Source organism: Dermochelys coriacea, chromosome 24 (assembly GCF_009764565.3).
Source record: "Dermochelys coriacea isolate rDerCor1 chromosome 24, rDerCor1.pri.v4, whole genome shotgun sequence".
NCBI classification, from domain to species: Eukaryota; Metazoa; Chordata; order Testudines; family Dermochelyidae; genus Dermochelys; species Dermochelys coriacea.
The window spans coordinates 6,309,571-6,335,840 of record NC_050091.1 but is presented as its reverse complement, the minus strand read 5'-3'; the positions used below and the strand labels follow the sequence as shown (position 1 = coordinate 6,335,840).

General features: G+C 40.8%; 1 protein-coding gene and 1 long non-coding RNA gene across 3 annotated transcripts; one reads left to right on the top strand and one right to left on the bottom strand.

The window, feature by feature from the left end:
- The first annotated feature begins 1,939 nt into the window (after positions 1–1,939).
- Positions 1,940–10,597, top strand: LOC119847602. Of its 2 annotated transcripts, XM_043502047.1 has the most exons (4): positions 1,940–2,364; positions 4,129–4,219; positions 5,994–6,115; positions 8,291–10,597. In XM_043502047.1, the coding sequence occupies exons 2-4, from the start codon at positions 4,168–4,170 to the stop codon at positions 9,365–9,367; spliced, it is 1,251 nt and encodes a 416-aa protein (XP_043357982.1). In that variant the 5' UTR covers positions 1,940–2,364; positions 4,129–4,167; the 3' UTR covers positions 9,368–10,597. The 2 variants fall into 2 exon arrangements, with proteins under 2 accessions (XP_043357982.1, XP_043357983.1); XM_043502048.1 differs by lacking the exon at positions 4,129–4,219.
- Positions 8,941–25,625, bottom strand: LOC119847601. Its single transcript, XR_005290140.2, has 4 exons — positions 25,564–25,625; positions 23,546–23,706; positions 21,552–21,633; positions 8,941–9,143 (listed from the first exon to the last, which is right to left on the bottom strand). It is a non-coding gene; the product is annotated as an uncharacterized LOC119847601 (long non-coding RNA).
- Positions 25,626–26,270: the final 645 nt, after the last annotated feature.

Sequence of the window (26,270 nt, the reverse complement as noted above, 5' to 3'; positions counted from 1 at the left end):
TACATGATATGTTCTAGTATTTACTAGTTCTTCTTTCAACAGTAAAGATAAATTCAGATTAAAAATTTGCATTTATGCATGGCTGACGTGGGTAGCAAAATGAAAGTTACTTGAATCCCACTCTGTGAAGCACTGTCTGACAGCTCACATGTAGAATAGAAGGGTAAGTGGGAGAGGGCCTGTCTCCTGCCATTTAGAGATTAGGATTCTAATTTTTCTGCAGCACACAGATCATATGAGAGTGGAATGTGGGCGGGAAAGATAGGAGGCAGAGAATATTTTGAATGAGATGGGAATAAAAGTGTTTAGAAAAGGATTGGAAAGGGAAAAGAATGGTATGGTAGGGCATTTGAACACAATAATAAAAAAGGAACAGGATTGGAAGCAAAATCAAGAGAGTGGTAGAAATGGAACAGATCTAGTGGATAAGGGGGAGACAACCTGAGTGAGGGGTGAGAATTTAACACGGAAACAAGAGCTGCGTAGGGAAAGAAGGAAACAAATAAGAAGGTCAGGAGAACGGTAGACAATGTCAATTCATAGAGTAACCAAAAAGAAGGCATGAGAAAGTGACAATACAGACTGGATGGAAAGAAAGAAACAGAGAAGGGTAACACAAAATTGGGGCGGATCAGAGGGGAGAGTTAATTCAGCAGAGAGAGGGAAGGAATAAATAAAACTGTACTGAGCACTCAAGAATAATTTGTTTGAATTTAGAAAAATAAAAGGAGTACTTGTGGCACCTTAGAGACTAACAAAGGTGCCACAAGTACCCCTTTTCTTTTTGCGAATACAGACTAACACGGCTGCTACTCTGAAACCTTTGAATTTAGAGTAACTGTTGTGAAGACTTAGGCACAGTTCTGACCTCAGTTACCCAAGTGCATTTCCCATTACATGCATTCTCTTCCATCCTCCCAGTGTGTCTGCTCCAGTTTTGCAAGCACAAAAGACTTCTGCTCTTTGATGCAAAGAAACACTAACTAAATAAACAAGTAGGAGATATCCACCTTTGGAAAATGGTGTTTTCTTTTGGATATAAGAGGAACAAAATACATTTTGAAAATTTTATGCTAAAAGGATAGGATTAAGTAGGGTTGCCAACTTTCCAGTAGCAGAAAACCGAACACCCCTGCCCCAACCCCTACCCCGCCCCTTCTCCGAGGTCCCACTACCACTCACTCAATCTCCCTTCCCTCTGTCACTCACTCTTCTCCATCCTTGCTCATTTTCACTGGACTGGGCAGAAGGTTAGGGTGTGGGAGGGGGTGAGGACTCCAGGGTGGGGTAGAAATGAGGGGTTTGGAGTGTGGGAGGGGCTCCAGACTGGGGCAGGGGGATAGGGTGTGGGAGGGGGTATGGGCTCTGGGCTGGGGGTGTCATCTCTGGTGTTGGGCTGGGACTGAGGGGTTCAGATTGTGGGAGGGAGTTTGGGCGTGGGAGGGGGCTCAGGGCTGGGGCCAAGGGGTTCAGAGTGTGGGAGGGGGCTCAGGGCTAGGGCAGGAGGTAGAGGTTCGGGAGGGGGTGCAGGGTGCAGGCTCTGGGAGGGAGTTTGAGTGTGGGAAGGGACTCAGGGCTGGGGCAGGATGTTGGGGTGCAGGACGAGATTAGAGGTACAGGCTCTGGGCGGTGCTTACCTCAGGCAGTTCCCAGAAGCGGCCGGCATTTCCCTCTGGCTCCTAGGCAGAAGCGCAACCAGGGGGTTCTGCGTGCTGGCCCCGTCTGCAGACACTGCCCCCATAGCTCTCATTGGCTGTGATTCCTGGCCAATGGGAGCTGCGGGGACGGCACTTGGGGCAGGGACAGCACACGGAACTCCTGTGGCTGCGCCTCTGCCTAGGAGATGGAGGGAAATGCTGGCCGTTTCCAGGAGCTGCACGGAGTCAGGGTAGGCAGGGAGCCTGCCTTAGTCCCGCTGCACTGCCAACCAGACTTTTAACGGCTCAGTCAGCAGTGCTGACCGGAGCTGCCAGAATCCCTTTTCAACCAGGCACTCCGGTTGAAAACTGGATGCCTGGCAACCCTAGGATTAAAACATCAAAGATACATGAAAGTGTTTAAGACCACCTAAATGACAGTAAATTACACAATAGGAAAATTGGTAAAATTAAAGGGAAGATTCCATGTTTCTGAAAATTAATTTTATAACATTGATTATACAATTTAGTATATATAATAAAAATGGAGACTGGATTCAAAATCTACAACTGCTGAGTGATTGTATGTTCTAATTAACAAAGGATAGAAAATGTTTAAGCATCAAAAGAAAGTATTTGGAAAGAGTGTCAAGTAAGATTTCTTACGAATAGCCTTCTAAAGTATGCAACTTTCCCTTCCCTCTCAGGTCGCAAGATTGCATACCAGGTAAAATCTTTTTTATTATTAGGAAGAATATATTAAAACATGGTTGTAATCAGAGAAGTGACGATTAAAAACTGGCACTTTCGTACTCTAAATTTCTGCTTCTTGTGCACCTTCAATTTCTATCTGTTTACTTAATGGACACAAACAAATTTTAAATACTGTTAGCACTGCAGAACCAATACAGTTTTATCTGAAACAGCTGTATGCATTGTCAACAGAATCGTCAGTTAAATTCTGAGTTTAGGATCTTTTGTACTAGTTAATGATGATGTAAGGAGGCAGTAATAATGCAATTGGATTTTCAGGTCACAGTGCTGGTTATAGAAAAATCATTTTGATATATGTACTGAGCATACTGGATCTGGTCATGCTTGAGGGAGAGTTACATATGGGACACCACAATGTGATTTTGAGAGTCAATTTTTTTACAATAACAGCATTTTTAAAGTATATTTTCCCTATGTAAGAAAAGTGATTAAGCAAATCATTAACCAAATGTCATGCTTCAGATGAACTTTGTTTTGCTGAAAGTGTCTTTTTTATTATCTTAAATTTTAAAAAGTTAAGTTTAAAAACAAAAGTTTGTTCCTGAATAGAGACCCAGTGTTTTCAGCTGTTGTAAACCTTTAAACAACTATAAGCCCTGATATATATAAAAACTTGATAGCACAGCTGAGTTGTCTAGTCTTTTGGAAAGAAACTCAAAGGTTTAGGCAAGCTTGTGTGTAGACTGAGTTCTGTGATGCACTTTGTGAGCAAGAATGATGGAAAGCTTTCCCCATTTTTCAGACTTCACTGAAACTGATGGGGTTTCATGATAGATGAATTTAACCTAGCATCTAGATAGTATTCTGAAGCACTTTACACTTTTATTATAGCACTTCATTTAAGTTAACTGATAGATTTACACACATTTTATAATAATGACCGTAGGTTTATATTATAACTCTTATGTATTTTGAATTTAAAATACTTATAAAATTCACACTATCACAGGTAAGTCGGTGACAACTTCTTTCATCAGAAAGAACCCAAGATACTTTAAAAATGGAGACTGGCATACAAATTGTATTCAGGGATTACTTCATCGACTGTTGAAATTCAGCCAGTGTTTAGCAGCATGCAACAATAATATTTAAACTTAGTAAAGGAAGTGGAAAATATCTTCCAAATGAAATTGGAAAGGAGAATTTAGGTAGGCAGAATGGGAATATCCATATTAGAATTTATTCAGGACATCAGGGTTAACATGATTTAGCAGAATAATCATGGGATCTTTTACCACTGTAAATTGCTAAGAACTTATTTTACACCTTCTGCATATTTTGCAGTACAGTGCTCTACAACGGAGCATTTGATTAAGCACTGACTCTAAAGAAAGAATACCAGATATTTAAAGACCAATACTACTTCCAGAAGATTCCTTAGGATTCTCACATCCAAATTCTGTCTAAGTCCATCCTGACTTTTACTATGATTCTGTCAGATCTCACAATTACTATTGAATTTAGACTTTTGATAGCATAGGTGCTGGAACTGGGGGTGTTGTGGTTGCTACAGCACCCCCTGGCTTGAAGTGGTTTCCATTATATGTAGGGTTTACAGTTTGGTTCAATGGCTCTCAGCACCCCCACTATAAATATTGTTCCAGCACCCCTGTTTGATAGTTGTATTTACATTTTCTTTTGAATGAAACAAACACATTCACTACTGCGTTTAGAAGTGTAAACACAGTATTTCCTGAATCACTTATGTTTTTTAAAGGTCAGATTAACACAGATTGACAGCTTTAAAACTGATTCAATGAAGTCAAGAAGATCTAAACCTGATATTATCATAATTCCAAAGGAATCAGGTAAATCATATTGTACTTGTCTGAGACTATTATTTGAATATTTAACGCACTGAAAACTAAAATTGTAGGAGTGTCTAAATCTCTTTTGTATGTGTTTTATCTGCATAAGCACTCTTATTAAGGATAATGCTGTATTGTGTTAGCTTTTTTGTTTTGTTTATTCTATTAACGATTGCTTGGAACTTTGATGTTTTTTAATTAAAGGGAGGTAAATAGCATAGACTAGCTCCAAACATAGTGCTATTCAAGTTTGGGGCTTCTCTTGTTCTGCGTAGCGACTATTTGTTCTGTGGTGATTCTGAGATGTGGCTAAGGATCAGTTTAGGCTTCTTAATTATATTAAATTACAAAACTATTTTTTGGTGAATTGATTCAGGACTCCCGAAACCTAGATACTGTTTGGCATCATAGTTATGAAGTTAAAATGCTTTGACTATTAGCCTTACAACCTTCTTGATGTCTTGAGATATTCTGGGCTTTGTGGGAGCCCAGCACAAATTAGAGCAGTCTCATTTATGCTAGAGATCTAGCCAGGCACAGAGGAGCTCCACTGTACATAAAGAGGGCAGTACTGTTCAGAAATGGAACTCTAGTTTAGAAACATTATTACATACACTTGTTAATAGAGTAATCTCAGTGTGAATATAAGCACTGTTACTCAAGAAGTGAAAGGTTGCAAAGACAAATTGTCCCCTGCTGATACTGCCTCATTCTGAGCAAACTGTACCTACTTATGATAGAGCTCTTAGTGTTCTGTCTCTCTTACACTGTGGCAATACTTGTATAACTCATCAGGCCAATAAAGTATTACTGAATTGAAATAAAATTAATTTAATTGATTTTGGTTGCCTGTCTGTGTGATTGGGGCATTACAAATACTGATGGAGGGGAAGTGCAAAAATAAGAGTGAGGTAAGCCTTCTGACAGGAGGAGACGGAACAGCTAGGGAAGATGCCAAGGACAACCATGGGGTGTGAAGGCTGTGGTTCTGGAGGCCCTACTGTGACTTCTTATCCTTAGTCTGTAAATCTGGACTGCAGCTTTTATCTAATACAGTCTAGGTTGGCTTCATTGCAGTAAAATGCCTTTGCTATCTGTAGTAAACAAAATGCCTTCCTTACATTATCATAAAATGCATTCATCATTAAATGTGTTCGTTGTCAATACAGTGGCATAAATGGAAGTGGTTATGGGATAAGCTGTACTTTATCGTGTAAATGTTAAATTAAATACATATCCTATAGTAATTAGTTTTATGTTTCTAATTTCTAGCAATATTAAACCAGAGGGACACAGAGAAATGTAATAAAATCAGTATACACTAAAACTATATATTTTTAAATGCTTCTAATTTTATTAAATCTATTCAATGGAACCACTTAAAGCTTTCACAAAAAGTTAAATATTTGATCCCTTTAAAAAGCACTGTGAGTTGGGAACTAATATTTTTTTTCCTACAGAACTGATTAAATAAATTCACATTTTAACTGTATTTTTCAAGATTTCTTTTACTATGGAGTCACGACTAGCAACACCATAATATGTATAAAATGAGGTTAAGGTACCTAATTGACTCTGCATGATTCTGAACCCCTTTGTAATGTCCAGGCAGAGTCCTCCATTTTAAAACATATGAAATGTTCAGAAGTATTCTAAACAAATATACTTTATCAAATAATTTCCAAAAATGAATGTACACTCAAGCTATTGTTTATTTGATATGTTTAGTTCATCCCTATGAGAGGTTTTTTTTAATGGTAACTTATTTCAATAGAGGAGGAATTACTGACATCACATATGCACCAGAGCAATGAAGAAGTTAATGAAATGATGTCAAAGATTCTGAGAGATTTGGAACCAACAGAAGTAATACCTAGGAAACAGTTACCTTTGAAGGTAAGAATGGAAAGTTAGATACAATTACCAAATACAATGTAAAGACTGATCATTCCATTACTTGGACCAAGCATAGAGGACACACTGTGGCTGATTTCCCCCATTTTGTGCAGATGAGGGTTAAGGGTGTGTGAGTAGGGAGGTATAGGCCATGGGCGGTGGGTATAACAGGCCAGGAAGCCACTGCCGTGGGACACTGGAGTGGGGCTCCTCGGCCCAGCCCGGGGCTGTGGCTGCTCAGGCTGGCCTGGGGCTCCTCTGGTGGTGGGGGTGAAGGGTGGCTTGGGGTTCCACCTGGCCCAGGGCTTCTCAGGCCGCAGGGGGAGAGGGAAGGGCCAGGGGGCTCAAGGCTCCTGCTGCAGAGAGCGGGGTCTCATGCGGATGGGGCAGGGCTGCAGGGATAGCCTCCCCATGCCTGGAAACATGCCTTTAATAGAAGATTTGGGGTCAACCACCATTGTTTTTTATTTAGAATTTGTGTTTCTAAAAAATAAACCAGTAAATTTTCTTAAATCCATTCTTCCGCTGGTATCTCTGTTTAGAGGATTTGCACACAGAACACTATTAGAAGATCTGCACATAAATCCAAAGCTTCAGATACAATAGAGACCCCTATGTTTGGAACTTAAGTGGCTATTCACCTTTTGTGCTGCTCTATTTTGTGTTGCAAATTTGTAAAAACAATGCAAGTATTATTTAAACCTAGTAACATTAAAAATGCAACTAAGCCCCATAAATTTGTGACAAATGAATTACATCTATAATAAGTGATGAATATTGTACATACATTATTGGTGGCATAATAAATCTCTCTATATAAATAATAAATATACAATAATACTTCTGTAAACAACCTATTCTTAATTAAATTATTTTAATTTATTTTAGTACAATAGCAGCCCCACTCTCCAAATAAGGTATGAAAAAATGTCTATTAAAGAGGTACTTGTTGTAGTAATATAAGATGTAGATTCTCTGGGTGAGGTTTTTTGACCTATAATGTGCAGGACGTTAGACATGATCACGATGATCCCTTCTGACCTTAAAGTCTATGAGTTTATAAATGTATGGACTTAAGGGCCAGAGGACCTTACTTGCCCTGTTGGAATCAGAGCAAATTCCTAATCAATGACCATCTATTAAGCTGAACTAATATAAACCTCAAATGTAGATAAGGAAAACTCCTATGTGTACTAGAGGAGCTTCCCCTCAGTTTCAGGCAGGAGTATGTGCCACTGGTACAAATCATAGCTTTCCTTGTCTGGAGTCAGGGTTTGCAACAGTGCAACCGCGCTGATAGCTGACTAATGCTACTAATTGCTGCAACCAGGATAAATTTTCAGTGTAGACAAGATCTGATTCTCCACTTACTTGTATCTTGTGTAGTCATTTACAATGTGCAAATTGAATGAAAGTAAGGTGTAAAATGCTGCCACTCTTATTTTGGTGATATTTTATATTCAATTTGCACATGTATAAATGACTACACAACCATCAATGTGAAAAATCAATATGTATATATTAAATTTGGTCTGTAGCTTGCAGACTGCTTATTTGATTAAGATAGGCCTCCCCTTATATTTTTAAATCAACATTATGTGTTTTCTTAAAGCATTTGAACAAAAAAAACCCCAAAACACTTCAGAAACCAGGCAATCGTGTGTTTATATGGGAATTTACCTTAATAAAAACAAAACAAAAAAGCATAATTAAGCTGTGGTACTCAATACCAGAAGCTATCGTTGTGGCTAAAAGTATAGCAGGATTCAAAAAAGGAATAGGGACATTTACATGAATAATGAGAACATCTACAGTTACATAAGTTAAGATTTTTTTGGTATGATTATAAACCTTCATGCTTCAGATTATAAACTGACCACTAATTTATGAATGTCAGGAAGCAGCTTCTCCTGTTCTTCCTAATCTTCCACAGTTATTCCAAACTGTTCATTGTGGGATTTCTTGTTCATTTCTCTGAAGCATCTGGTAACAGCCACTGTCAAAGACAGGATACTGGACTAGATGGAACAGTATGACAATTCCTAGGTACCTTGCAGATGTAAATAGGTAGTCTGTGACTTGCCGCAGATAGATAGATAGATCTGCTATCTAAATTACACACTCGTGCACTATGGAGCATACTAAAATTTATTATATATTTTTTTTCTTTTTTAGAATCTTCAGGAGATCATTGCTCAGAAAAAGCAAAATATTTATGTAGATGGTGATGTTTCACAGAAGATTAGGTGGGCTTCTGAAAAAAGGAGAATAATACTTTTGGAAAAAAGGAGAAAAAGATTTATTTTCGCAAAATCAATACTAAGGGCCACAAGAAATGACAGCTGGATTTCCAGAAAATACAATAAAACACAAATATGTATGATAAAAAACAAACAGACCAGTAAAGGCAAAATGCAGGAACAAGTTAGGAATATAAAGTTTAGAAATCAGAAACAAACTCCTAAATGTGTCAGCAGATTATATCCCAGTGCTGGAAAAGCCAAAAAACAACAAAAATTAAAATATACTAAAAATATTAAGAACAGAAAAGCTAACTGGAGAAAAAAGAACTCAATAAGTAATGGCAAGAAGGAGCAAACGTTAGTACTGAAGGAAAGAAGAAAAAGAGAAATACACATACAGAAAAGAGTAAAGGATTTTAAAAATCCAGTAGTTCACGATAACTCATACAATTATTTGTCAGTTTATGTTACATCAGTTACTGTTCAGAGTAAATTATCAAAAAGACTAAGGAGAAACCTAATTGGTTTTAGAAGAAATACAAGAGAAACATCTTTGAATAATTTCTTGCAGAAATTTGGTGATTTTCTTAAATACTTTGCAAGACACAGAACAGTTGGTAATGAAAAAGTTACAGGAATTGATATTAGTCTTAAAATAAAAAAATCCCCAAATAAGTCTCATGTTTCCATAGGAACACAAAAACCAAACATGAAAATTCTAATATTATCAAAAAGTACTGCTCAGCCTCCAGGAATACTGTCCTTCCCAAAACATATGGGAAGAGCTGAAAAGAAAAGAAAGATGTCACACATGAACTCTTGGAAAACTCCTCATTCTGTTTCTTTTAAAAAAATAAAGCATAATTCTGAGCATAAATTCAGACTCAATACATTTAAAGCAAATGAACAGAATAGTGTTTTAAAAACCAAAGGGAATAAAGAAACAGTAAAGCAGATAAAGAAAATAGAAAAGGGAATGGCAGAAAGACCTAGAGGCACAAAATTATAACTTTTATTCGAAGGTTTAAAAGATAAACAGATGAAAAAAATCAGTTTCTAAAATTCACCAGAAAATAGTAAATGTAGGATTGATTACTAGAAAATCCCCAATTCCCTGCAAATTTGGAAGTACCATAATGATGTCAACTCATTTTAAGAGACAAAGACAAGTAATTGGCAGAGAAAAGAAGCAAACACTGCTAGCCTAGTTACTCATTTGAAGCTGTCAGAAACAGTAAAACACATACCAAACAATCCTAACAGCAGATCAAAACAAATGCAACTTGGCCACATGCATGAACTGCTAAGAGAACTAAAAGATACTCATTAGGATTTTACTACAGCAGATGCTGAAGCAGGCACAGGAAAATGTTAAACATTTGACCAAAACTTCTGCCAAAATCCCCTCAGAAACTCCTTAACATGCCTCAATTTAAAAAATTCAGGAATAAAAAAAATTCCTGTGAAACACTGACTAAAATATAAAAGTGTTGAGGTGAAAGAAATTCTCATATTGCAAATTGGGAGGAAAAAAGCATAGTTAAGCTTTATAAAAATATCTTCATCTCAGTTTCAGTCTCTAGGAGAGAAGGAAAAGAAACTTTGAAAAAGACGTGGATTTGAACTTTTTCTTTTTCTAGAAAAAATCATTAGTTTGTTTAATAAAAATTCTTCAGCTAATGTTATTCAGCCAAAATGAATTCAAGTATTTTACCACCAAAATAAAATATTAGAAGTTTGTTAGTATTTAATGGTACTTTATTGAAATATGGCTTTGTTTAGCTAGACTTTTAAATTCATTTTCAAATATATTGATTCTCTATATTCATTCAGATGAGTTTGTTATATCAAGCATGTACAGTAACTGAAGTTACTTTGGATAAACAGTAAGCAAGTCCATTAAATAACGTTGCATAAGTGCAGACTCTAAAAGGGTTGATTGCCCTTTGGTCTCTATTCCAATATTTTCACTGGCATATCCTTGACTTTCCTTTTGTCTTTGTAACTTCTACACAGGTCAGTGGGCCAAATTCTGGCACTGCAAAATAGCCAGCCTCCAGAAAACCCACAGCCAGCAATAGGAGCACAGGGTATAAGTTGGCTGTACTTACTCTGGTCTCTTACAGTCACAATCAGAAAAAAGAAAAGGAGTACTTGTGGCACCTTAGAGACTAACAAATAAGCTTTCGTGAGCTACAGCTCACTTCATCGGATGCATTTGGTGGAAAAAACAGAGGGGAGATTTATATACACACACAGAGAACATGAAACAATGGGTTTATCATACACACTGTAAGGAGAGTGATCACTTAAGATAAGCCATCACCAGCAGCGGGGGGGGGGGGGGGGGAGGGGGAGGAGGAAAACCTTTCATGGTGACAAGCAAGGTAGGCTAATTCCAGCAGTTAACAAGAATATCTGAGGAACAGTGGGGGGTGGGGTGGGGAGGAGAAATAACATGGGGAAATAGTTTTACTTTGTGTAATGACTCATCCATTCCCAGTCTCTATTCAAGCCTAAGTTAATTGTATCCAGTTTGCAAATTAATTCCAATTCAGCAGTCTCTCGTTGGAATCTGTTTTTGAAGCTTTTTTGTTGAAGGATAGCCACTCTTAGGTCTGCAATCGAGTGACCAGAGAGATTGAAGTGTTCTCCAACTGGTTTTTGAATGTTATAATTCTTGACGTCTGATTTGTGTCCATTCATTCTTTTACGTAGAGACTGTCCAGTTTGGCCAATGTACATGGCAGAGGGGCATTGCTGGCACATGATGGCATATATCACATTGGTAGATGCGCAGGTGAACGAGCCTCTGATAGTGTGGCTGATGTGATTAGGCCCTATGATGGTATCCCCTGAATAGATATGTGGACAGAGTTGGCAACGGGCTTTGTTGCAAGGATAGGTTCCTGGGTTAGTGGTTCTGTTGTGTGGTGTGTGGTTGCTGGTGAGTATTTGCTTCAGATTGGGGGGCTGTCTGTAAGCAAGGACTGGCCTGTCTCCCAAGATCTGTGAGAGTGATGGGTCGTCCTTCAGGATAGGTTGTAGATCCTTGATGATGCGTTGGAGAGGTTTTAGTTGGGGGCTGAAGGTGATGGCTAGTGGCGTTCTGTTCTTTTCTTTGTTGGGCCTGTCCTGTAGTAGGTGACTTCTGGGTAGTCTTCTGGCTCTGTCAATCTGTTTCTTCACTTCAGCAGGTGGGTATTGTAGTTGTAGGAATGCATGATAGAGATCTTGTAGGTGTTTGTCTCTGTCTGAGGGGTTGGAGCAAATGCGGTTATATCGTAGAGCTTGGCTGTAGACAATGGATCGAGTGGTATGATCTGGATGAAAGCTAGATGCATGTAGGTAGGAAAAGCGGTCAGTAGGTTTCCGATATAGGGTGGTGTTTATGTGACCATCGCTTATTAGCACCGTAGTGTCCAGGAAGTGGATCTCTTGTGTGGACTGGTCCAGGCTGAGGTTGATGGTGGGATGGAAATTGTTGAAATCATGGTGGAATTCCTCAAGGGCTTCTTTTCCATGGGTCCAGATAATGAAGATGTCATCAATGTAGCGCAAGTAGAGTACGGGCATTAGGGGATGAGAGCTGAGGAAGCGTTCTAAGTCAGCCATAAAAATGTTGGCATACTGTGGGGCCATGCGGGTACCCGTCGCAGTGCCGCTGATTTGATCAGCGTGGCTATCCTTCAACAAAAAAGCTTCAAAAACAGACTCCAACGAGAGACTGCTGAATTGGAATTAATTTGCAAACTGGATACAATTAACTTAGGCTTGAATAGAGACTGGGAATGGATGAGTCATTACACAAAGTAAAACTATTTCCCCATGTTATTTCTCCCCCCCACCCCACCCCCCACTGTTCCTCAGATATTCTTGTTAATTGCTGGAATTAGCCTACCTTGCTTGTCACCATGAAAGGTTCCCCCCCCCCCCCCCGCTGCTGGTGATGGCTTATCTTAAGTGATCACTCTCCTTACAGTGTGTATGATAAACCCATTGTTTCATGTTCTCTGTGTGTGTATATAAATCTCCCCTCTGTTTTTTCCACCAAATGCATCCGATGAAGTGAGCTGTAGCTCACGAAAGCTTATGCTCTAATAAATTTGTTAGTCTCTAAGGTGCCACCGGTACTCCTTTTCTTTTTGCGAATACAGACTAACACTGCTGCTACTCTGAAACCAATCAGAAAGTGGTTTCCCCACAGACTTTCCATGACTAGAGCTGCAGAAGGGGCTTTATATATGGTGTGATCTAATAGTCAGGGGATATGATGGATATGTCTATCCACATATGCTCACTGATGTGGTCATGCCTTCCACTCATAGCCCCTCTGCAAATTATTCCCATCTTGTCTAGAAATAGACTGTCAGAAGGAACTGTGTCTAGGGTTGATTTTGGCTGGAATACACTTTTACATTAATGCTAAACTTCGAGGGGCAATAAATGAAATAATTACTCTTAATATTAGCATAGTGAAATAATACTATTTTAAGTCAAAGTACACAATCACATGCACAATGTTAATTCTTGAAATCAAGAGGGTCAATTAGTCCTCAGTGGATGGGCCACTTTAAAAAATGATGGGTCATACACTGAATATTCATTCAAATTTTCTTCCAAAGATAGTGTTGAATGGAATTCAACTTTAATGAATCATCTTACCAACATGCTGAGAACTTGATATCACAGAGCAGTTACTGGTCTTTGTTGAAAACACTATCAAATGTAATATAGCCTTTTAATACTTACCTATCAGGCCAGTCTGAGTTGTAAGATCTGTGCTGGAATTACTTTCTTTGGGTTTTCCCCCATTTTTTTCTTCCTTTTTTAAAATTCTGCTTTAGAGGATAAAACTATAGTATATCTAACAAGAGATGTAACTAACCTTAGACTAGTTTCAGGCTTGGAGCTTTCATAGTTAGCTAATTAGAATTAATTGCAACTTTTAGTGCATATGTCATACACGCTACAGGACACTCTATACTACTGATATAAACTGTGTTAAACGTCAGGGTCGAACCATGATGTGGCTCTGAGGCAGTAATCTCCATGAAGATCCCCTTGTGGGGTATCACCACTATTTGTGTGGAGGGGCTGGGGAGACTATGCACAATATGCTCAGTGCACAAATATAGTGGTTCCCAGAGAATTCGTGATAGGCCCTGATCATCCATTCAGAGGCCCAATGCCTATGAGCCCGTACTCTCAGCAGCTCCCCTCATAGTATGGCTTTATTGGGGCATCTCTACTACAGACCCACACTAGCCACAGTTTCCTCTTGAAATTCCATTGGAGCTTCACTGGGTGCAGAAGGGTACAATATTTGTGTCCTGCTCCTGGCCTGTCCACCGTGCCCTGTATTTTCTTTAGCAATATTAAAATAGATATTCTATATTATGTACAAACTTTTATATTTTCCTGTTTAGTTCAGTGTACCTTTTATCTTGCGCGTTCCTTGTAAAATAATTGTTTATATCTTATATTGTATTTTCTACTGTACAATTATTTAAAATGTCTTTTATTATCCTTTAGAAAATATTTTTGTTGTATTGGTTGCAAAAGCCGAGCATCTGCTATTTATAAAACATTCATTTGTAAAGTTTCTCTGTTTAGTACAGTTAAGAAAATAGAGTGGGCAAATGAAAAAATGTAACTAGGGGGAATATCTTGCCATTGATTTTTATGCAAAACCCATCACTAAGTTGAAGAAAAGTTCTGCATGCAAGATGGGGGGCAGGATGGTATAATAATAAATATTTTTCTTGTTCAGAATGCTTTATAAACATCAATCCTCATAATACGTAGGTCAATAAACATTGCAAACATCATTTTACAGAAGGGAAATATTAAGTAGACTTGCCCAAGTGGATGAGAAGATTTACAGAAAGCCATAGTAGAAGTAATTCTCAAGGCAGGGATTGGAAATCAGAAAGTCCTGGCCCCAGGCCTCTGTTCCCATCATTAAATCACATCTCTTTGACAGCTGATATTATTACATATGTTGCTTAATAGTATAAATTGTTATTAAAGGCCCAATCCTGAATTTTTCACACTGGAAAGTCTCATTGAAGTCAAATTCAGCTTTCCTTCTCTAAGGAGTGTAGGATTAGTATTAGTATTAGTAGTAATACTGTTACTGTGATCACATTACACAGTGTTAACCAGAAGTCAAATGCCAACAACATTTATTGTTTTTTTCTAAAGGAGTTTACGTGCTGTGAAATCAGTTCCTAATATCAAGACTCCAGTTACATGATAGTAATTTCCAGTTTAGTACTTTCAATTATTTTTAATTGCATATTACAAAGAGCCATATTCTGTATAACAAGGTGTTTGGCAGGATGTCTACCCCCTTTCCCTTGTGCCTTAAAACACAGCAATAGCTTGTTAAAGTCCTAGCTATTTGCTATCTGCTTGGTGAGTAAGAGACTTAGTTATTTAAAATATGCACAAAAATACAGAATAAAGAGGAGATTTTCAAAGGCATATAGGGCACGTAGGCACCAGCTTCCACTGAAAGTTAATAGAAGTTGGGCACCTAACTCCCATTTGTGCCTTTGAAAATCTCCCCCCATTTCTAATCAAACCTTAGGCCAGATTTCCCCCAGTGTAGAAAACTTGTGGAAGGGGGCCAAAAAAGAAGGAACATGAATAGTTTCTTGCCTTACTGGAACTTCCTATGGTTGTGAATCTTCTTCTTTGAGTCCCTATGGGTGCTCCCTGTAGGTGTGGTAGCGTCCCTGTGCCTGGAATCGGAGCTCTTTGTTAGCAGTGCCTGTTGTGCCATACATGCACTCCTCCCCATCTTGTGATATGAGCGGCATCTATATAGCTCTGTACAGTCCAAACACCCTCAGTTCCTTTTCAACCACCTTGGTCTGGGACAGTATCCTTAGTAGAGCCCTGCATATGTCTTTACTTCCCTTAGTAATACTGCTTAGAAATGGTAATAGTAATAGTAATAGTGCTTTCATTACTATTTCCTAGTTAGTAGCTGTTTCCTTTAATTTTTTTCTTCCCTTTACCCCCTCATAAAACATTTTTTTCCTTTGGCTGTTTCCTCCCTGTTTCTTCTAGATTAGTGTAGGTTTCCTTTTCTATACCCTTCCCTACTAGGAAGTTCTCCTTACCCAGCGCTATGCCCAGATCCCCCAAGTTTAAGAGGTGTCTCTGCTGTCATGAGGACATCTCAGTGAGCGATGGCCACTCATGGTGCATATGCTGATTGGCTGAGGGGCACATATCACAAATGTGTACCCACTACCTCAAATTGAAGGTTCAGTCCAGAGAGGACTGTGAATTAAGGCTAAAACTTTTACTAATGGAGAGCTCATTGTGACCAGCCTCGGACCCTGGCCCCAATACCTTTCCTCTGCAGCAGGCACCATCGGTCTCCAGATAAACATACAAAAATCGATACTGTTGCCAGTACACCATCTTGAATTTATTGGGGACCTATTGGATGTTATAAAGGCCGAAGCCTTCTTCCCAGCTCACGGATTTTCCGCAATAACCAGTCTCATTTCCACCATGAGAACTAGCCCATCAATCTCTGCCAGGACTTGTCTACAGCTGCTTGGTCATATAGCAGTGGCCACATTCATGGTGAAACCCATCAGATTATACATTTGCTGCTTTCAGGGATGGCTACGCACAGTGTATGTATCCCACAGACACAGGCTAAACAAACTGCTCTCAATACTGATTAAGCTCAAGGACTCATTAGACTGGTGGACACAACACCGAAATATCTATATGAGAGTCCCCATCCTCCAACCAGCACTGTCCTTGATACTGATGACCGAAGCCTCACTACTTGGTTGAAGAGAGCACATCTACAGACTCACACAGTACAGGGCAAGTTGTTCCCCTCAGAATCTGTATTGCACATGAACCTCCTAGAATTATGGGCAGTCCACAATGCATGCCTACACTTTCTACCAGTAATCAGACAAAGGACTATAACAGTAATGATGGACAACCTCGTCTGCATGTTCTGTATCAACAGACAGGGCAGAGCGAGGTCCCAATCCCTATGTACAGAAGCTCTGAAATTGTGGAACTGGTGTATCCAACAAGGCATCAACATCTCTGCCACCTACCTATCTGGACACCTGAACACCATGGCAGACTAAGTGAGCAGGGGGTTCTCACAAGAACATGAGTGGGAGATAAACACAAAACTCCTACAACACATATTCAATCGCTGGGAATTCCCAAATATAGATCTGTTTGCTACTCCCAAAAAGGCCAGATGCCCATAGTTTTTCTCAAGAGTAGGTGGATGCCTTCTCTGGTGGACGCCTTCTTCATTACGTGGGATTCACCCCTCCTCTATGCTTTCCCACCCTTTCCCCTACTATTTAGAGTGCCCCACAAGATACAAGTGGAACAAGCCAGGGTCATCCTCATAGCCCTAACGTGGCCACAACACATATGGTATCCTTACCTCTTGCGCATGGCGATCTGTCCACCGATCACTCTGCTGTCTACTCCACACCTCCTCCCCAGGAGGCAGGCCAAATTCTCCATCCTAGAACTTAGAACTTCTCCATCTGAAGGCTTGGCTCCCTCATGGTGCCAAGGTGATTGAACATGAGGGGGAAAGGAGTCCAGGAGAGCTGGCTGTATTTTAAAGAATCCTTATTGAGGTTACAGGGACAAACTATCCCGATGTGTAGAAAGAATAGTAAATATCGCAGGCAACCAGCTTAGCTTAACAGTGAAATCCTTGCTGATCTTAAACACAAAAAAGAAGCTTACAAGAAGTGGAAGATTGGACAAATGACCAGGGAAGAGTATAAAAATATTGCTCGGGCATGCAGGAGTGAAATCAGGAAGGCCAAATCACACCTGGAGTTGCAGCTAGCAAGAGATGTTAAGAGTAACAAGAAGGGTTTCTTCAGATATGTTAGCAATAAGAAGAAAGTCAAGGAAAGTGTGGGCCCCTTACTGAATGAGGGAGGCAACCTAGTGATAGAGGATGTGGAAAAAGCTAATGTACTCAATGCTTTTTTTGCCTCTGTCTTCACCAACAAGGTCAGCTCCCAGACTACTGCACTGAGCAGCACAGCATGGGGAGGAGGTGACCAGCCCTCTGTGAAGAAAGAAGTGGTTCAGGACTATTTAGAAAAGCTGGACGAGCACAAGTCCATGGGGCCAGATGTGCTGCATCCAAGAGTGCTAAAGGAGTTGGCGGATGTGATTGCAGAGCCATTGGCCATTATCTTTGAAAACTCATGGCGATCGGGGGAAGTCCCAGACGACTAGAAAAAGGCTAATGTAGTGCCCATCTTTAAAAAAGGGAAGAAGGAGGATCCTGGGAACTACAGGCCAGTCAGCATCACCTCAGTCCCTGGAAAAATCATGGAGCAGGCCTCAAGGAATCAATTCTGAAGCACTTAGAGGAGAGGAAAGTGATCAGGAACAGTCAGCATGGATTCCCCAAGGCCAAGTCATGCCTGACTAATCTAATTGCCTTCTAGGACAAGATAACTGGCTCTGTGGATGAGGGGAAAGCAGTGGACATGTTGTTCCTTGACTTTAGCAAAGCTTTTGACACGGTCTCCCACAGTATTTTTGCCAGCAAGTTAAAGAAGTATGGGCTGGATGAATGAACTATAAGGTGGATAGAAAGCTGGCTAGATTGTCAGGCTCAACGGGTAGTGATCAATGGCTCCATGTCTAGTTGGCAGCCAGTATCAAGTGGAGTGCCCCAAGGGTCGATCCTCGGGCCGGTTTTGTTCAATATCTTTAATAATGATCGGGAGGATGGTGTGGATTGCACCCTCAGCAAGTTTGCAGATGACACTAAACTGGGAGGAGAGGTAGGGATAGGATACAGAGGGACCTAAACAAATTAGAGGATTGGGCCAAAAGAAATCTGATGAGGTTCAACAAGGTTAAGTGTAGAGTCTTGCATTTAGGATGGAAGAATCCCATGCACCACTACAGACTAGGGACCGAATGGCTTGGCAGCAGTTCTGCAGAAAAGGACCTAGGGGTTACAGTGGACGAGAAGCTGGATATGAGTCAACAGTGTGCCGTTGTTGCCAAGAAGGCCAATGGCATTTTGGGATGTATAAGTAAGGGCATTGCCAGCAGATCGAGGGATGTGATCGTTCCCCTCTATTCGACATTGGTGAGGCCTCATCTGGAGTACTATGTCCAGTTTTGGGCCCCACACTACAAGAAGGATGTGGAAAAATTGGAAAACGTCCAGCGGAGGGCAACAAAAATGATTCGGGGACTGGAATACATGACTTATGAGGAGAGGCTGAAGGAACTGGGATTGTTTAGTCTGCAGAAGAGAAGAATGAGGGGGGATTTGATAGCAGCCTTCAACTACCTGAAAGGGGGTTCCAAAGAGGATGGATCTAGACTGTTCTCAGTGGTAGCAGATGACAGAACGAGAAGGAATGGTCTCAAGTTGCAGTGGGGGAGGTTTAGGTTGGATATTAGGAAAAACTTTGTCACTAGAAGGGTGGTGAAACACTGGAATGTGTTACCTAGGGTGGTGGTGGAATCTCTTTCCTTAGAAGTTTTTAAGGTCAGGCTTGACAAAGCCCTGGCTGGGATGATTTAGTTGGGGATTGATCCTGCTTTGAGCAGGGGGTTGGACTAGATGACCTCCTGAGGTCCCTTCCAACCCTGATATTCTATGATTCTATGGTTTCAGGATCCAGAGTTGACCTGTTTGGAAGGAGTAAAGGAGATTCTTTTAAATAGCAGATGTTCAACAACTTGCTATACTTACCTACAAAAATGGAAAAGGTTTCGGACTTGGTGTGACACCAAACCTATCCCATTATTTATCACTCCTTTACCATTCATTCAGGATTGCATTCTTAGAACTCAAGAGATTGGGGCTATCCACAAGTTCTGTTTGCATACATTTGGCCGCCATTCCTGTATTCCACTCCAAAATAGAAAGTCAGTCAGTATTTACCCACCCAATGACAAAAAAATTCCTTAAAGGTCTCCAAAACCTTTACCCTGAAGTATGAGACCCCACCGCAACTTGGAATCTCAGCCTGTTTCTTTGCTGTCTCACCAGCCCCTCATTTGAACCAATAGTGACCTGCTCCTACATGCATATATCCATGAAAACTGCATTTCTTGTGGAGATTACATCCACCCTACAGGAATGAGAAATAGGTGCCCTCAAGGCATACTCTCCGTACACAATCTTTTACAAAGATAAGGTCACATTATGGACCTTAAGTTTTTATCCGAGGTACCATCCTCTAAACCAACCTATCCACCTTCCCTCCTTCTTCTCTAAATCACATGGCAATCAGCACAAGGCTATGCTCCACACCTTACATGTCAGATGGGCACTAGTCTTCTACCGTGACAGAAAAAATAGTTCAAACAGTTACCACGTTTATTCTTCTTTATCGCTGAAAAATCAAAGGGTTCGGCCATATCCAAACAACATCTTTCGAAACAGATCTTGGAGTGCATCCACCTTTGCTATCAACACCACAGACTTTGGCCCCCCATCTGGCACTTGCATGCACTCCACTCGATTGCTCTCCACATTGATAGCTTTTCTGAATAACGAGCTGATTAGGGACATTTGTAAGGCAGCCACCTGGGCATCCACAGACACCTTAAGTCATAATTATGCGATCACCCACGATGCAGCATCAGATGCCTTCCTAGGACCCACAGCTCTATCCTTCTTAGTAGAGATCACTCCAAAGCCCCAGCCTTCGATTTCGGGCACTGCTCTACAGTCACCTACAGTGGAGCACCCATAGGGACACTACTCGAAGAAGAGAGGGTTACTCATACTATGCAGTAACTGAGGTTCTTTGAGATGTGTGTCCCTATGGGTGCTCCACTGCCTGCCCTCTTCCCCTCTGCAACAGGAAAGGAACTGAGGGTGGTTTCACCGCATAGCGCTATATAGACACCGCTCATGGCATGAGACGGGGAGGAGTGCATGTGCGGCCGAACAGGTACTGCTTCCGAAGATCTCCAATCCCAGGTGGAGGGATGCTACCGCACCTAAAGTGGAGAATTGCAAAGAACCTCAGTTACTGCATTGGGTGAGTAACCCTCTCTTCTGTAAGAGCCATGCTGCCAATGTGTGGGCCCCATGCATTTGATCATTAGTAGTTACTGAGGTGACCTACTAGTTCATTTCCCAACTGTACTAGCTCCCACCTAGATTTCCTCACCAAAATCCTGGTGCAGAGGAAGGAATACTGGGATGGTGCTGCAGAGAGCAGCTTCTACCTGCTCTACCATCCTCTGGATCATCAAGAGCTGCATAGGTACCTTTATACATGGGAAGGGCATGCTGCAGAAGGGGAAATCATCCTCCTTTTGCATAATGAGGGGGGTGGGATCCACACACAGGAGGGGTTCACAAAACTGGGGCTTGTGAACCCCTGGGGGTTCACAAAATGTTACAGGGGTTTTCCAGGAAAAAATTCCCTAATGGCGGACAGAGCTGTCCCTAGGGGCCCCGGGCAGCACGGGGCCAGCAGCCTAGAGCCCCTGGACTTCCAAGAGCTGCACAGATCAGAGCAAACATATCTATCACACTGGGGAGATTTAAACTTCAAGACTCCTTATAAGAAATGGAAAGGGAGGTGGATATTTTTTGCTGTTCTTAAAATTAAATAGGGCAGCTAGTATTGTTTTTAAAATTATTACAAAGAACAAGTTTAAGCTTTGTTGTAACATGCATTGTTTATCTGCACTGCTCAGGACCTGAATGCTTGTGTAGGAGGAACTCTTTGGGTTGGCTTCTTATATCCCTTCATGCTGTTTCACATCTGATGCTCCTTGATGAAGCATAGGAGCCTTGCTTATAACAGGCTTATTCAAAGTGATACAAGCTACAAAAGTGAGATCTTGGAAGAGTGTTGCCATTTTCACAATATAATAAAAATACTGTAATGATAAATAATAATTAATAATAAATAGTGTGTAATACGCATGTAATAAAAACAAATTTTATATTTCCAAGATCACTGCTTTTATAATTTATACTCAGGTAAAGGAGAAAATCCCTGGAAATACTCATTTTTAGGAGTGGGTTCGCGAGACTTGACATTTTAGTGAAAGGGATTCACAGGTTGTTAAAGTTTGGGAACCACTGATATAGGGTGATCCAGACCTTAATTTTTTTTATATGCAGTCAAGTTATAATGAATTTTTATTTTAATTCCTACCTCAAGATGTGATTTTTCATCTCTTGCACATCCAGTGCTCCCATTGAAGTTAACGTAGGATTGGAGCTTTAGATCATCTATCCTGAAACATTTTGGTGTTAAAGATAAATTCATGTGTTTGTGGTTTTCTCTCTTTGAAGCATGTGCTCCTTAAGATTAACAAAGCTTTATCTTATCATATAATGAGAATATTTCCATCTCTGTTGATGTATTTTGCCAGAGGTAACAAGGCTTGTTGTTACTGAAATCTCCAATATTAACATGTTACATAAATTAACAAATCTGGAGGTTTTCCCTGAAAGAGAGAGCCTCTCTATTCTTTACAGACCTCTAGTTACTCCTCATTTGAGTCACAGGTCTGAACAGACTGGTTGTAGCTACTTGAACTGGAAAAACATTAATACACCTGTGTTCTAAATTTCTGCATAGCTTTAGGCTTAAATTTCTGCATAATTTCTATATTAGAGCAGAACATTTTCAGTACAAAGAAAATTCCAGGAATATTCTATTATTGAAAGACAGAAACATTTCCTGGAACAGTGTGAGGTAGCATGAAGAGGATAGTAATGTAATAAATCCCCTCAGTAGCTAGGAATTATGTGCATAAAATCTCACAGATCAAGGTGAAAATATATTCCACAATTACTGTACTTACAATTTTAGATACAAGATACATAGCAATGTTGTGTATTGCTTAGCAGCACAAATCAGGTTCCTACCTAGAACTGATATCCAGAAATTCAAATCCCTTTCCAAGAAATTGTATTCTCACCAGAGTCTGAGTGCTGTGGAAGGATCTTTTTTATCTTGATCTTGAGTGACCCCATCTGGCTGATGTGTCAAATGGCATTGAGAGGCAGATTACAAGAAAGACCCACATTTGCACGTCAGCCAGCAAGAAGGGTCACTGCAACATGGAGCTTTTGATGGTACTTAGCCTTTTGCAGCAAGGCCTGCCCTTTTTGGTGTGTACGTGTGTGCAGTGCCTAGCACAATGGGGCCCCCAAAACACTACTGAGGCCTCTAGATGCTACCACAATAGAAATATTATATTTTAATAAATAAGTAAATGGAGGATCCTTGAGTTTAAAATCCCAATAAAAGCTGACAAAACATGTATATATTTCTTTAATCATGATAATTTATGGATTGTATTTTTTACTGATTCTCATTTACACTAAGGCAGTGTAAAGGGGCCTTAATGTAAACGAGAATCAGACCCTTTGTGTTAAAAGAACAAGCACTAGAGGGCACAATCCACACAAAAGTGTAACCAATAAGTAGCTTTGATATCTTTCACAGAAGTTTCAGAGTAGCAGCCGTGTTAGTCTGTATTCGCAAAAAGAAAAGAGTACGTGTGGCACCTTAGAGACTAACAAATTTATTAGAGCATAAGCTTTCGTGAGCTACAGCTCACTTCATCGGATGCATGAAGTGAGCTGTAGCTCACGAAAGCTTATGCTCTAATAAATTTGTTAGTCTCTAAGGTGCCACACGTACTCTTTTCTTTCACAGAAGAAATCACAGATTTACCATACTTAAGCTATCTTCTTTTTGTAAGGAATCCAAAACGATAGATTAAAATTACTTCTTTTGGAAGGCTCTGTAATCTCTAGCCCAATTCATTTAATTAATCTCAGCATTCATAGCATAATAGAGCAGTAAAGCAAATAGCATCTGCTTCAGTCTGTAATGATATTTGAACAACTCAAGTCCAGAGAAGGTGTGATCAGTTTTCACATGGCAAAATGCACATAATTGGTACCATACTAGCACTTCCATTTGCAAGTGAACTAAGCCTGCAATATGCAGTGTAGTTGTAGCAGTGTGGATCCCAAGATACTAGAGGGACAATGTGGGTGACATAATATCTTTTACTGGACCAACTTTTGTTGTGTTATTCCTAGAATACTCTATCTTTACAAAGCTCCGTATTTATAAACATACAGTTAACAAATTTCTTTTTAGTGAACCAGAGCACAGGAAAAGGATACATTCTGCAAATATTCTATCTTGCCCTTTCACTTGAGGATTATTTGATGTAGGGAGGGGAGAGGTAGATGACTCCTTTCTTGCTATGTTAAGATTTGAGGATGTACAAGCTAGTTGTGATAGATTCCCAGAGCTCAGACCGAATTTTTGTTAGAGCTGGTTCCTAAAGGGTGCAAATTATTCTCAAACAGCTGACATCTGAGGTCATCAAGCTCTGATTTCTTTAGTTTAAAAAAAATCATGTCTTTTCCTATACTGTTAGATGTAATAAAAAGTACATAATTTAAAATACAAAAAGGAACATCTGTAAGGGATAATATATATATATATATAGTTGACAGACAAATGGCACTTGGTCCAGCTTCCTCTTGCCAGCTGAGAGTTTAGCTACCAGAAAGGACTACTTTAGGGAACAAGTGGAGCAGTGTGCAATGCCTGAAAGACCTCATTCACATAACAGCCTGGAAGCTCTTGTACTACATTGTTTGGTATGCAATGGCTTTGTGACACCAGTACTCCAAAATTAAAAAAAAAAAAAAAGTTTGCTTCTCTTCTTAAATTTACTCTCCAAATGAGGCACGAGATGTCCAGAAGATTTCATTCTCATTCTTTTATGTTTGGGTCTGACATACTATAAAGGCCACCTTTATATTTTGCCAATATATTCTTGGGAGTCTAGTAAATCCACAGAACTATACTAGAATTTGCCCCCGTGGGCTGAAGATTAGGTGCCATACCCGCAGCAACAGGAAAGGGAGAGGGAAGAATCTACAGTAAACAGTATTGACCTTTTCATTTTTCCAAGTATGCTTGAAATATAATGGGCTGATCCTGCTAGATATGATTTAGTCTCAAGACTTCAGACCTTAAATATAAAAAAAATTACAATACACTGTATTTGTCACTTTTCTTATCCAATTTAACTCAGCCTTGAGAAGGGGTGAAAACCTGTGTTGGCACTGCAAAGAAAATTCTCCATGTTCTGTTTGTTTCATGACGCCTTATTTGCAGCACAATTCCACTTACATATACTGTGTTAGCTGGACAGGTACTGTTCTTGTCAGCTATATTAAAGATATGCACCATAGAGCCACCATGCATGCTTTGCATTTAATGTAAATGCAATAAGTTAGGATAATGCAGTGTCTTCCATCATCTGAGAAGTGCAGTAATGGCCCAAATAGTGTGTGTGTTACAATATCCAATCACTATCATAACAAAAAAAGCTTTGGAAGAGATAAACTCTATTAGTTCTCACAACTTGGCCATCAGACAGAAGTAGCAGAAGCACTGAAAGTTTGCCACTGTAACCCACTAGTCAATGTGTGTTATATGTTCCCTTCAGTGCTCCATCCACAGAGGATGTAAGTTTATTACAGTTTCCTGCTACAGAACCTGGCTCTTTCAGTTTAATCCCTAGAGTGTCAGCCAGTTGTCATGATACCACCTGCAATCTGGACCGATGCCTGTCTTTGCTGATCAAAACCAGCAGAGAGTATCTTGGCTGGCACAAATACGTAACTCATTAGAGGAGTTAGAGAGGGCACTCAACCTACTACCCTGAAACACACAATAGTCTGACTTGTTCCATAATAAACCCAGCAACACTAGATGCTAAATTACCATCTAGTGTTAAATCTCTCTGCTGGTCAAGATCCTTGAGGAACTGGGAGTAAACTCCAGCAACACTTGACATCTGCTGTTCTTTCTAGACCCCTCCTGGTCTGGATTTAGGCTGAGTCATGGCCAAGAAACAGCACAAGTTGCTCTGGAGGATGACCTCATCGTGGCAACAAAAAGAAGCAGAACAATGCCCATAATTCTGGATCTGTCATTGTGTGAGATTCTTCTTGATGCATGATTTGTCTATTTTTCTGTTACTGACTTGATATCCAGCAAGGGAACTGAAAAGCTAAATACAGCAACACCAAAAGGGTCTAAATCAGGGGTCTCAAACACGCGGCCCACAGGGTTATTTTCTGCGGCCCGCCAGCTCCCTGCAGCCCCCCCCAGCGTTTACCTAGAGCGGCTCCGGCCTGGCGTGCACCGGGGACAGGGCAGGCTCCCTGCCTGCCTGCCCTGCCCCCACGCTGCTCCAGGAAGCGGCTGGAACCTGGGGGATGTGGGGGGGAGCACAGGAGTCTGTGTGTTGCCCTGGCCGCGCCTCCAGGTACCTCCTCCGAAGCTCCCATTGGCTGTGGTTCCCTGTTCCCAGCCAATGGGAGCTACAGAGGGCGGTGCCTAGAGGCATGGCCAGGGCAACACACAGACCCCTGTGCCCCCCTCCCCGCAGGTCCCAGCCGCTTTCCGGAGTGGAGGGAAGCCTGCTGCTTCCCCCTGCCGCACCCCGCACCCCTCCTGCATCCTGACCCCCTACCCTGAGCCCCCGTCGCACCCCGCACCCCTCCTGCACCCTGACCCCCTGCCGCACCCTGCCCCCCTCCTGCACCCCCTGGGGGCAGGGAGGGGGTGGAGTTGGGGTGGGGATTTCGGGGCAGGGGTTGAAATGGGGGCTGGGAAGAAGTGGGGCAGGGGCACGGGGGGCCTTATGGAAGGGGTGGAGTGGGGGCGGGGCCAGGGCAGCGGGGGGGTCAGTGATACGGCCCTCGGGCCAATGTACTAGTCCTCATGTGGCTCTCATGGTCATTTGAGTTTGAGACCGTTGCTATAAATGATCTATTTATAAAATAAGGTACATTTTTGACACAATGAAAAGGGAAATGGAAC